The 13,736-nt window shown below is 41.2% G+C and overlaps 1 protein-coding gene across 7 annotated transcripts in view; it reads right to left on the bottom strand.

The window, feature by feature from the left end:
• The window catches only part of LOC128688903 (kinesin-like protein KIF12), a gene marked incomplete at its 5' end in the record, with an annotated part of 103,620 nt that overhangs the window by 78,991 nt on the left and 10,893 nt on the right, over positions 1-13,736 (bottom strand). For 6 of the 7 annotated variants that reach the window (XM_070085460.1, XM_070085466.1, XM_070085464.1 and 3 more), the window contains 4 exon segments: positions 612-753; positions 5,224-5,364; positions 9,484-9,549; positions 12,820-13,038. In XM_070085460.1, the coding sequence (XP_069941561.1) occupies positions 612-753; positions 5,224-5,364; positions 9,484-9,549; positions 12,820-13,038 (568 nt within the window). 7 annotated transcript variants of the gene reach the window in all.

Here is a 13,736-nt window from a genome sequence, read left to right as displayed (position 1 = left end):
CTCACCCCAATTGTGACGACTTTACAATAGTTCAGGACGAACCGTAACGACCTAACAAAAGTTCCTCTAAGAGCAAGTTTTTGGCGAATTGTTCCAGCCACTGTAGCATGTAACTATATATAGTGTGCTGTACCCACAGTGTAACTGTCATAATAGTGTCTCATTCATCTGCTTGTCGGTTCCCTGAACTATTTATCTACAGTAACAGTCATAAGGTAAAGGCCAGACGCGCACTGAGGTATCCACAGTGTAGCTTTCATGCGTAACTGGGAAGCCGTATACTGCGGGCATTCTCACTGGCAACTATCATAAATAATAGGTTAGACGCATTGCGACTTGTTTCCATAATGTAACTATCTAAAATAATGTAACTCCACACTGCCGGTCTATTCACAATGATATAACTACACACTTGCGGGTGTACTCGCAATGTAACTAATCATATAGAGTAGTGTAGCAGCACACTGCGGGTGTATCCACAATATTACTATCATATAGAATAGTGTAGCTGCATACTGTGGGTGTGCCCACGTGATTATCATACATAATAATTAAGCCGTACACTGTAAATAATAATAAATAATAATAAAATCGATTGAGGAGCCTCTTACCTTCCTCTAGAACGGCCAAAAGGTCGTCCAGCTCAGCGCACTCGATCTCAAAGAGATTTTCCACGAAGAAGCCACGCTTCTTTTTGCTCCAGCGAACTTGCAGCGGCTTGTTGTTGGTGCCCATGTTGAGCAGATCAATAACCTGGTTGCAGAGAGGGAGATTTTTCATATATTACATCACCATGATAGGTAAAAACGGTAATCTCTCAAAGTTGTGCAGCGTCGTAGGGCGGCAGGAGGTTAGCAGGTTTTGAGTCATGGAAAGGTAAGGTAGCTGCCGTTCCTGGGATACAAGAGGACCTCAGCAGCAGGGAAGTTCGTTAATATTAAAAACTATCCACAGTACGTGGGTTATTAAGGCTGTAAATCACTCGCACAGAAACATTTTACTATGCTGAGATTCACTTACAATGAACGGTATAGACCTCTCGTGTATAGAGTAAGAGGGAACAGGTGTATATACCTCAATTTATATACACTGAAAATGAAGTATATACCTCAAGTGTATATACAATGAGATGGAAAAGGAATATACCCCTCAGTGTATGTACACCTATTAGGGAAGAGGCAATATCTGTGTGTACATACAAGGAGAGGCAAGAGGTATATACCCTGTGTTGGGGAGCACAAATTATTAATATTTATGGCAGACTCTAGCAACTATTCAAGTCACTAATTGATGACGTCAATACATTTTTTATACAAATCTACAAAACAGTAAAAAATTCTGGGTGCGTTGGAGACGCCACCAATGAGAGTATTGATGTTATTGGAATTCCTAATGACGTAGATGAGCCTACACAATTTCTTCGATGTTGTAGCTCAAGAGTGCTGATGTTATGAAAATTTCCGAGGCTGTACAAAGTTCGTAATTAATGTATTCACCAGAAAAACAGCTAAACCCGCAGGGCGCAAAACATTTTGTGATACCAAGGCATAAACTCGTTAGTTTTACGTTTACAATAAACTAGCGTTTTACATTTACAATAACTAGTGTTTTTCGTTTACATTATAATCATGGGGGAGTTCTAAACCCGTAGATTATACAAAGCATATGGGGGGGGGGAGTTCGAAGGTATTCAGGCTTAATTCAGGGAACCGGAGGACGGATCCTATTCCCTAGATCAAGAGCCCCTCACCAGCGTCAAGGAACCTCCCTTGAGGGTTTAACGTTTACAATATTGTTTTATGTTTATAATAATGTTTACGTTTACTATAAATATGGTGGTAGACCATCGTCATGATAGTGAACTATCGCCCTCAGGAGGTTAATCATCAAGGAAGGGGAAATGTCACCCTTTTCAAGCATGAAACACAGTCAGAAGAATGCCCGGCCCGGCCCCGCCCCCAGGAGCCAACATTAGTGTCCACCACAAGCGCCAAGCCTTGTTGTGCAGTCACCTACATGTAGCTGCGGGGGTAGAATCTCAGCTCCAGGCGCCGCCTCTCAACTTGCCGCTTGCCAGATTCACTCATAGCCTCGTGGGTCCTATTGTACCTATTCTTAAACTCTGTATGAAGCCTGACTCCTCCACTTCATCGAGGTCATTCCAGATCCCTGCCACCCTGAGAGTGAAGAAATACTTCCTGACAGACATGAGAGTCATTTGTATCATTAGCTTCCAGCTATGCCCCCGAGTACCTGTTTTCCGCCTCTCCAAAAAGCTGTCCCTGTTAGACCTATCAATTCTTCAGAGTATTTTGTATGTTATCATGTTTATCTTCCCTGGTCCTTCTGTCCTCCAGGGTCGTTAGGTTCAATTCCTTTAGCCTTTCCTCAACTCGTGCTCCTTAGCTCTGGAACTAGTCTTGATGCAGACTTCTGTGCTTTCTCTAGTTTCCTAACATGGTTATGCAGATGTAGGTTCCATAGTGGTGCTCTGTACACCAAGATGGGCCTGACATAACTCACGAAATCGTAATGACACTATTGCAAACAAACCATACCACGGGCGGGGATAAAACCCGCGGGTTCTATCCCCGCCCGTGGTATGGTTTGGGCCTGACATATGTTGTATAAAGCACCCAAAATAACTGCTGATGTTCCTGAAGGCCACTCTCAGACTTGCCAGGCGAGCATTGGCTGCAGAGGTTATTCAGTTCACGTCAGCCTCTGCTGCACTATGCTTACACCTTCCCTGATATTCACATTTTGTTGTGTGTGTGTGTGTGTGTGTGTGTGTGTGTGTGTGTGTGTGTGTGTGTGTGTGTGTGTGTGTGTGTGTGTGTGTGTGCGAGCGCGCAAGCGTGTGCGTGCGTGCGTGCTCGGTGGTGCCAGAGGTGACACCTCCCTCATGAATCCTCACGCTAAACACAGGTTGGAATTTGTGGATCAATAGGCAGGTCGTGGCACCTCTGATGGTGCCACCGGTGCCAAAGGTGCTGAGCCGTTTGTACAGTTAGCGCAGGAAGATAGAGGTCTCCCTGCTTAAATAACATTTTAGGTAGTCCCTACTAGACGACCTAAATGAGGGAATAAATAATAACATAAGTAATCTTGCTGATGGCACTAAAATAGGCCGCCTGATAATTTCTTCTGAGGGCATTAACAAGCTACAGGATGAACTGGATAGGTTGATATTGTGGTCGGAGAAGCGGCAGCAGCAACTCACTGTGGACAAATGTACAGTTCTACTAAGAAAATAACTATGGCACTTATAAACTAAATAATGTATATCTTAGTCAAAGTGATTGCGAAGAAATATTTAACAACAGTGTATAAGTGTTTGCAATAAAGTTAACAGAATTCTTGGCTTCAAATCAAGAGTATAAATAATGAAGTTCTACCTTAGCTTGATACTTTTGGTTAGAGTTCACTTTGATTACGCAGCTGACTTCTGGTCTCCATAATACAGAATGGACATAAATGAGTTGGAAAATATACAAAGAATGACGACTTTGATCCCATGTACTGGAAACCTTTCCTGTGAAGACAGGCTGAAGGTACAGAATTCTCATTTTCTGGAAAGAGAATGAGTGAAGCGTACAAATAGGGAACCTAAATAGTGGATATAACGTTTTCAAAATATCTAGACAGTACTCTTAACAATACATTCACATGACGAGCTGTCTACAGGTCTCCACATAGCAACATAGGCACCTTTGCCGGTAACTTTAACATCAATCTCATCCAAGCAGAAGAACCACAAATATGTATGATTGCCTACTAGCACCTTCAATAACTAAGGCCACGTGAAGCGAGACAACTGCATCTTTTCTTGACCACATTTGGACAAAACTGTTCCTCTAAATGCTGGCATAATTACTGACAACACAACCTTCCTTGTTACCAACATAACCAGATCACCAAATGGTACCAATAACATTCCAATTAGGATGGACCATGAGGTTCCGCCAATCTGTACCACTGATTGTCAGAAGTTCAATAATAATCAAGATATTCATTCTTGTGACGTTTTCCGACAAAAAATCAATTTCTCTGTAACAAACATTGCCCCTTAAAAAGCAAACAGATCAAAGCAAAATGACTAAACATTCCTCGGCTAACCAATAACATCCAATAACATCCACCAGGAGGCCTGGTCACAGACTGGGCCGAGGGGGCGTTGACCCCCGGAACTCTCTCCAGGTAAACTGACAAGACGCATTATCTATGAAAAAAAATACAGAATGAGTAATTCTCCCCCCCCCAAAAAAAAATAGCAAAAATATACACATCAACATATACTATGCTTATAAAGAAATCTAAACTATGTTATGCCTACAGGTTTCAAGACAAAGTTAGATATCAAAGAGACCTGAACAACAACAAAAAAAAAAAAAAAACTCAAACACGGGGCTCACACTAAATTGCCAAGTCCCCCCCAAAAATGTACTAACGAACCTTCTATTCATAATGCTGATATGATAAATAAACTTAGCGACTTCTAAACTATATGGACTAACTAAATCATCAAAATCCTAAACTCGATTGCTCAGCTTAGCTATTACCTTAGTGGCAGTTATCCAGACTGCCTCTACCTCCCCTACACAGGTAACTTCAATAATACACTAAAACAGGTAATAAAGCCAGTATACCAACACTCATAAGAAAATTCCCCACGTGTTATTACCTATTAGTGTAACTTTATTAATGTCTTGAAACCAGAACTTCTGATATGTTTTATATAGCATATATTACCACAATCCACGAGGGCAGAGACTCGCTTAAATTAACAACTGTAGATTAACTCGCCATTGTCTAAAATCTTCAAACAATTAATATATAAACGAATATTTACATTTTTTTTTACTAAAGATTAATACCAAACTTTTGCCAGTTTGGTATTAGTCCTGGGATAATGTTTAATTTAATTCACTCTATTCAACTCTAAAAGATACAGGAAACAATTATCTCTTTAATATATAGGAATTCTAAGCGAATAAAGAACGCGTCTGTCTGGCGCTCAGAAGACGGACGATCAAGCCTCCAGAGCACGTCTTGCGCTGAATGACCCACATGGGTTTAGTGCTTAACATAGATGTACGTACGTACGTGTGTGTGTGTGTGTGTGTGTGTGTGTGTGTGTCAGAAGATGCAAGTTGTACTGCTGCCACCTGCCTACCATGGGCCAGCAGGCCTGCTGCAGTGTTCCTTCGTGTATTCTAATACCTTCTCGTTGTAGATCTCCAGGTACGAGGCTGTGAGTGTGAATTCTTGGTCGTCACGACTCTCCAGCTGGTTGAAGAGGTACACGAACGACCGGAAGATGAGACCGTGGCTCTCAGAGAACATGTCGGGCCCGTTCTCGAACTGTGGAGAAGAAAATGACAGCGAGGTGAAGGTGATGGAAGTGGATGATGATTTTGCGGGTTGGATGAGGGAATGTAAGGGAGTGATGGTGATAATGGAGATAACACTGGCGCTACGATTATTACTGGACATCTCGTTGCCAAACATTTCTAATTTGCTTACTCACTGGGTCGATTTAAGTCTTTATAAACTTGTCTAACTTCACTCAGCTTAAATAACCAAACTAAACCTAACAACCTAATTTAACAACCTAGCTTACATTAACTAAACCTAACTTAAGCTGCTTCAGCCATCACTCACAACAAACTCTTACTCATACACTAGAAAAACAAGTTATAAGCCAGCCAAACAAGTTATAAGCCAGTCAAACAAGTTATAAGCCAGTCAAACAAGTTATAAGCCAGTCAAACAAGTTATAAGCCAGTCAAACAAGTTATAAGCCAGTCAAACAAGTTATAAGCCAGCCAAAAGTTAAAAGCCAGCCAAACAAGTTATAAGCCAGCCAAACAAGTTATAAGCCAGCCAAACAAGTTATAAGTCGTGGGTCATATACTTCCGTGGGTCTGTGTTGACCACACACATCATATATATCTGGTTTATTTGCTGTTTCTCTGTAGGTGGATCGTGTGTGGTTACAACACAATGTAAACAGACTTACAATATCAATTTTAGGGCAATATATTACATAAATTGTGTGCGTGCGCGAGCTGGTTGCTATACCACAAACGCGCGCGCTCACACACACGCACGCACACACACGCATGCACACGCATGCGCACGCACGCACGCACACACAAGGGGGGAGAAGATGGCTGTCAGAGATCAGTTAACAAGACTTAGAAATGAGATGAAAGAATAATCTGATAAAGGATAAGAAAAAGATATCCCGAGGATTTAAGGGAAACACGTCAGCAATAGAGAACAAATTCAAAAATTGTACACAAAAAAAGGCAAGAGAGATTATACGAGGTATCATCCTGAGTCTTGAAAGAAGGAATATAAGAACTGATACAACTACTAGACGCCCGGAAAACTAGGAAAGACACTAGAAAAAATAACGAGAAAGGTAGACGAACAGGAATGGATGATGATTTATAATGATGATTTAGAAGAATTTACATAAATTAAATGTAACAGGCTCCAGGAACACCTGCCAGCCACGGTAACACCTGTGTGCAGGTGTTATTGAGGTCGTAGCGAACACGGGTGTAGTGACCTCTCTCTCCCTCTCTCCCTCTCTCTCTCTCGCTCTCTCTCTCTCTCTCTCTCTCTCTCTCTCTCTCTCTCTCTCTCTCTCTCTCTCTCTCTCTCTGTCTCTCTCTCTCTCTCTCTCTCTCTCTCTCTCTCTCTCTCTCACTCTCTCTCTCACTCTATCTCTCTCTCTTTCTCTCTCTCTCTCTCTCTCTCTCCCACTCTCTCTCTCTCCCTCTCTCTCTCTCTCTCTCTCTCTCTCTCTGCCTCTCTCCCCTCTCCCTCTCTCTCTCCCTCTCCCTCTCTCCCCTCCCTCCCTCCCTCTCCCTCTCTCTCCCTCTCTCTCACAAAGAAAAAAGCACGTGTCTATCGACAAGAACCTTTGACAACAGTGAGTGTGTTCGTTCCTGCCTGCCTGCCTGTCTGTCTATATGTTTTGGGTATAATGAAGGTATTGTCATCATTAATGGTCTACAATACCGATAAATTGACAAATAAGACAAAAGTAATACCGGGGTATCTTATCCTGAAACGCCTCATCAGTTGTTCGTCAGGCTACTCAAGTTGAACGCAAGGCGACTTTTGAAGTGGTAACTTCGGAACGTGGAGAAATAATTTGGAGATGATCAATCCCTCAGCCTTGAAGTATTTAGAGGTGTAGCGTCCCTCAGCCTTGATAGACTAATGTGCAATCATGCAACTTTTACAATCTACCGTGTCAACCAGGTTTTTTTTTCAGTATAGTGTGATTACCTTTAGCTAGAGGTGAGGTGTAGCAGCAGACAAGGTGTTAAAAGAGGCAGGAGCGCTAGAGAAGGTAGGTAAAATAAATTACATAACCACAGAGCTGTAGAAGATATGCTCCCTGTCAAGAATTCATGGTGTTGTGCCACACGAGTTTCATTACATTAGCGGTATACAGTACCGACAAGTTGATGAAAGACGACAATTCATTACAGTTCTGTAACTTAATCAGTTTGTCTGCTTTACCTACCTCCACTAGTGGGACCGCCTCCACTGCTACGCCTCACGTCTGGCTTCACTACACTCTTCTTCTCTCTGTTTTATAATGAACTGTTAAAGCTGAGGGACTGAACACCTCAAAATTACCTCTCCACTTTTTCCTCCGTATTCGACTGAAGAAGCCTGTTGTACAAGAGAAACGTTTCGAAAATAAAGATACCCAAGTGTTGCATCTGTGTCTCCGTGCAGAATGTAGATCCCAGGAAACAAAACATTGGGGTACAGGATTTATTACGAATACTCACGACTTAGATACGAGGAGGATACTTGGAGCAACACTGACGAGTACAATACTATCATACCATAAACACATACACGTTTAGTGAAGCAACAAGCGAGATGAACAGAGGAAATGCTACAGCAGTGTAGCTACAGGTCAAGCGATTGATAATCTACACAGCAGAGGCACATAATGGGTCCAGGAACTGTGATTCGGGAACAAGTAGACATTTACCTACTTTGAAAAGAATACCGTGGCTAGTTATTGGTCAAAGTCGGACCGAAGCGTCGTCCTAAGTTTCTCTCTCCCGTGTGCGGGTTATTTGTCTACCTGTTTTGTAATTAATATCTCACTATTATCTAGGCAGTAACCCCCCACCCCCCAGAGTCCACACGTGTATGATCAGTGCCGTACAGTATATGGGGTGTGGCTACCGTATTTTAGATACTTTGAGAAGTCTTGATAAATTTCAATGCATGTAACCGTACAGTGGGATCCAAGACGAACATAAAATATATATTCCTGTGACTATTAATAACGACTTGCTGAACACTTATATACCGTGAGTTGCACGTCTTTCAACATATATATGCTGAGAATATACTCTAATTCCTTTTTAAGGGATTAAAATATTCCTGCTTCATGTAGTCGATAGGCTTTAAACCTCACTAACTAATGAACCTTGAACCTCCCCATCACAGCTGGTGGGTGCGCTCACAAGGGCCGTAGGCGCAGATGCGGCATTTTTTTTTTTTTTTTTTTTTTTTTTTTTTAGGAAGACAACGAGAAATACTGAAATTTGAGTAACTTTCAAAAGATGGGATAAAATCTGACAACATTCAGGTTTTTTTTTTTTTTTAAATTGCCGATTCTTCCACGTTCAACATTTCCTAGTGGGAAAGAACTTGATGTAAGTTGGTGCCAATAAGCAAGTAATATTTGAAAGTTTTTAATAGGTAAGCAAAGCCTCAGTAACCTTTAATACATAGGAACATCAATCATTGAATCTCTTATTAGGTCTTTATGATACGAGTTAAATACTTTTGTTTATATCGATGTATTAATTCATTTATTCATTAATATCATCCACACTAACAAATGTTGCAATGATGCTGGTGTTGGTCTACATAGTACACCTAACATTACAATTCATTTTTGTAAAATTCGAAGCGCTAATTGTAACACATGCAAGCGTAGCCACATGGATAAATTACTCAGCTACGCTACCGTAACATATAATTTCAGATATATGTGGCATGATAAACACCGAAAATACACTCAAGGATATAACAAACATTAATTCGCTACTAGTATGAATTTATGCATATTATATATATATTATATATATATATATTATATATATATATATATATATATATATATATATATATATATATATATATATATATATATATATATATATTAGGAAACAGAAGTAACGTACAAGCGTAGTATTGTATATACAAGAAACGCTGACAGGTAATTACGACTACTAAGCTTCATGCAGCCACCACTATATATACGTCTACTAACCATTAACTATTTTGGTGACAATTTTGAGTGAGAAAGCATTACGGTATATATAAATTACTATAAAGTGTGTTTGGCGGCCCCGCACCCTCAGCCCGCAGGTGGCTCCGCAAGCGGCACAAGGCACAAGAAGACATTGGAAAAGTGGCACTCACCGAGAAGAAATTTGGCTTGCGAGATGTTTTGGATGCTCTGGTCTTGGATGTTGTGGGCATGTAGTACTAACTCAGGCCCAGACAGAGAGAGCAGCGCACAGTGCGGGTCACCAGATTAACAGTGATACAAAAATATGTTAGACAGAACAATAATGTGTCGCATCCCCCTGACTACAAGTGAGGCTAAACTTCGCACTATGAAGATGCAATAATCTAAGAGTCTCAAGAACATTGGTATTTGATTTTGTTTTTTATCATTGTTATTCCGTCTATTATTCTACATAGGTGTTTATAATTATTGTTAAGTCTTGTTTCACTGTTATTCCGACTAGTATTCTCCATTTATACACAATGTCACATGAAAATTTTATGGTGGCTTCAACACACACACACACACACACACACACACACACACACACACACACACACACACACACACACCCGTGATGAACAATGCCCCGGCTTGGAGAGATATAAAACTCATTTATAATGGAGAGAGAATCTAATGTATGCGAGTCGTGTTCCAGAAAGTAAACAAAAAATCTTATGGTTAAGCCGGTCTGTAATCTTTTGTCTGTCACCCACACCATGGATCTGCCACCCACACCATGGATCTGCGGTGCATATGAAAACCATTAATTAAACTAATTAACACATTATAAAACAAAAACGTAATAATAAGACTATATATTAGCAATGATAAATATAAAAAAAAAACTAAGGGTTCACAAATGAACAATACTTAAGTAATACTGATATTCTTTTCCCCTGTCGCGGTCCATTTATAAGTTCAGGAGTTTATATACAAATATAGATGGCATATCGAAATATTTACACCAAGGGGATTTCAGTAAAAATATGAAACCGATATAATGGGGAAAAAAACTGTTCAGCTGTTCATTAAAAAGCTGTTAGGTAAGACACATATGCAACAGTTAGACAACTTTATTCCGAAACGTTTCGCCTACACAGTAGGCTTCTTCAGTCGAATACAGAAAGTAGGCAGGAACAGTAGAGATGTGAAGACGATGTAATCAGTCCATCACCCTTAAAGTCGTAGAATTCTACGACTTTAAGGGTGATGGACTGATTACATCGTCTTCACATCTCTACTGTTCCTGCCTACTTTCTGTATTCGACTGAAGAAGCCTACTGTGTAGGCGAAACGTTTCGGAATAAAGTTGTCTAACTGTTGCATATGTGTCTTACCTAACAACCTGTCGGTATTGTATACCATTTTTATGTTCATTAAAAAGCTGTTCTACGTGTCTTTTTTTTGTCTAGTTCTCTTCGGCTCTCTGCCTCTGGGAGTTAGTCGACTGGTGTGGCGCACATATCCTTGGCTCGAATCTGTCACGTCTCTTTCTCACCTCTCCGGGAAAGAGGAGCACAGGACTCCATGGAAGCCAGACAATTTGACTTTCACAAGTTATCCTGGCTTAATAGCCCTTAGGGGGCAGGACCTGAGGGTTATCATCCTGGGTTAACAGCCCTTTACAACTACGTGAAAATAACACAGAAGGGATTTTTGGCACCATACCATCACGGTAGTAGATGTTTGTAATGACCTAACAGAATAATATTGCTGAAACAACTGGAATAAAAAGGAAAGTCTGTAGGACGGAACTTTACGAACAACTAATTCTACAACTAAAAAATAAGGCAATTACAAAGAGGGTAATTACACATCTGTTGTCAGATGTTGGGGGGGGGGTGATGATGATGGGCAAAACTGATCCTTATGGAACTATAAGAGATAAAGTATCCTGATATCTCTTACAGTAGTTTTTGTTCAAGTATTCTCGCATAGCCGTTAATGCCTTCTTAATATCTTTGCTGTTACCCTATCTTGCTTAGTAGCCTGCCCTCGGTGACTTAAGAGGAGACATGGTAACCACATACAAGATCATAAAATATTTCTCAGATCCCTCAACAGGGTGAATTGGAGACAACAGTTGTCAGCTGAAAAGGTGACGCGGAAAGGAGAGAGAGAAAAAAAAAGCGTTGCCTCACAGACTGTGGAATACTGGCGGAAAAGACGACTAAGGAAGAAACACGATAAGCACATGACAATACACGTTGAAGACGGGACACCAACAACATTACTGTTGTAACTACAGATAATGTAGACGAACACCAACATAACTCTGCTGTTGTAACTGCAAACAAGTAATAACAAACACACACTTGTCAACCATTCACGCGTTTCTTCACATTTTGTGAACCTACTACTGATACTTCTTTACCTGACAATTCCATCATTCACCAAAGAATCAGCTTCAGTTTGCACTCACATCGGTAGGGTGAGGGTGACCCGACAACGAGGAAAACACTTTCACCATCACTCATTCAATCACCGTCTTGTCAGAAGCGTACTGACATAACAGTCCAGATGACCCTCCAAACCGCAACATACCCACACCCCTCCTTCAGAGTGCTGGGCTGAACTTCCCGCTTTCACGACTGAAGTCCGGCTAATCAGTTTTCCTGAATACCTTCATAAATGTTACTTTGCTCACACTGAAATTCGTACTTAATGACCCACGTAGAGACAATACATCTAACAAACTAAACTATCATCGAATTTCCACTCCTTCAAGTTATGCTTGATGGTTTATGATCTCGAGCAACTGAAGTCAATAATGAAAAAAATATGACAAATTTTATTTGCTGTATAACAGTGTGGCAGAAATCACTGGCAAGTATCCACACAGGTGAGTGGACAATGCCTATGGATTTACAACAGTGGATTTTGGCACACAGTTCCTAGCATTTCAGGTTCAAATTCACAGTATGAATATTGAGAAAGATTTAATTACATTTCACTTATGATAACCCGGTATCAATTACTAAATTCTTTATTTTTTTTCTTAATTCTTGAAAATGTTACGCTTGTTTAACAATTTTCAGCTGTAGTTTTTCACAGCTTCACATATTTTTTTTATTTTTCCAACAAGTACTGTTTTCTTCAAGGCCACTACAATCAGCCGGCTAAATTATCGTCAATAATGGTGTAAATGGCACTATGGCTTCTGTTAACAACGTTGGCGGGGTTTGTGTTAACTATAAAACGTTTAACAAGAGCTCTTGTTCACTCCAGAATATCTAACAGGGTTTGTGCTCACTCCAGAACATCTAACAGGGTTTGTGCTCACTCTAGAATGTCTAACAGGTTTCGTGTTCACTCTACAGGTTCGTGCTCACTCCAGAACATCTTACAGTATTCGTGCTCACTCTACATCTTACAGAGTTCATGCTCACTCGAAAACATTAACTGGGTTCGTGCTCACTCCAGAACATCTTGCATAGGTGGTGCTCACTCCTGCTGTCACTCACCAGATGCGGAGGTCCCGTCAGCGTGTGGGTTTTCCCTGAGCCTGTCTGGCCATAACAGAAGACTGTGCAGGAGAACCCGTCAATGGCCATGTCCAGTAGGCGCTTAATACCAGAGTGCTCAAGGATATCCTCCTGCGTGGCCTCGGGCTCAAATACCACGTTATAAGAGAACACTTTGGGTTTCTGAGTCACCTGTCCGTTGACACCATCCATGTTCACCTGAGGGAGTAGAGATAAGAGGAGTGTGGTTAGTTCACCTGAGGAGGAAGTAATACTCTGACATCATGGGTTAGTATGGTAGGTAATACTCTACCATCATGGGTTAGTTCAGGATAACTCCCCATTATGGCTGGTAATAACCAGTGAGGATAATTACAGAATTACCGAGGGTGGGCGAGCGCGTGGGCAGGTCAATTATATGGATTTATAAGCTCACTGCCAAAGTTAAAAGGAACAGCGCTTACACGAGTGCCAAGCTGGGGGTTGGCACTTGAACTAGCACCTTGATGACCCCCACTATACACTGTGATCCCAAATGCGTATTAAAGACTGGTAACACAAAAGACAGACATGTTGCTTGTTAGCATGTGCTCAGTCAGTCATTCCAGAGGTTGGTGTTGTTAGAAGATTTGTTAAGACATTTCTCTTTCCTACCCCATGCCTGCCCCAGGGTGGTTAACTAGTCCACCCATGCCAAGCTTGGCGATGGTCCACCAACCCTGGCAAACCGTCCACCAGCCCTGGCAAACCGTCCACCAGCCCTGGCAAACCGTCCACAAACCCTGGCAAATGGTCCAGGTTTCTCCTGATTAGCAGTCCCACGTACATCACAAACATTAGCAGTCCCACGTACATCACAAACATTAGCAGTCCCACGTACATCACAAACATCTGCTGCCTCACGTACCCAGCTTCAA

This window comes from Cherax quadricarinatus, chromosome 16, assembly GCF_038502225.1.
Source record: "Cherax quadricarinatus isolate ZL_2023a chromosome 16, ASM3850222v1, whole genome shotgun sequence".
NCBI classification, from domain to species: Eukaryota; Metazoa; Arthropoda; class Malacostraca; order Decapoda; family Parastacidae; genus Cherax; species Cherax quadricarinatus.
This window is presented reverse-complemented; position numbering and strand designations above follow the sequence as displayed.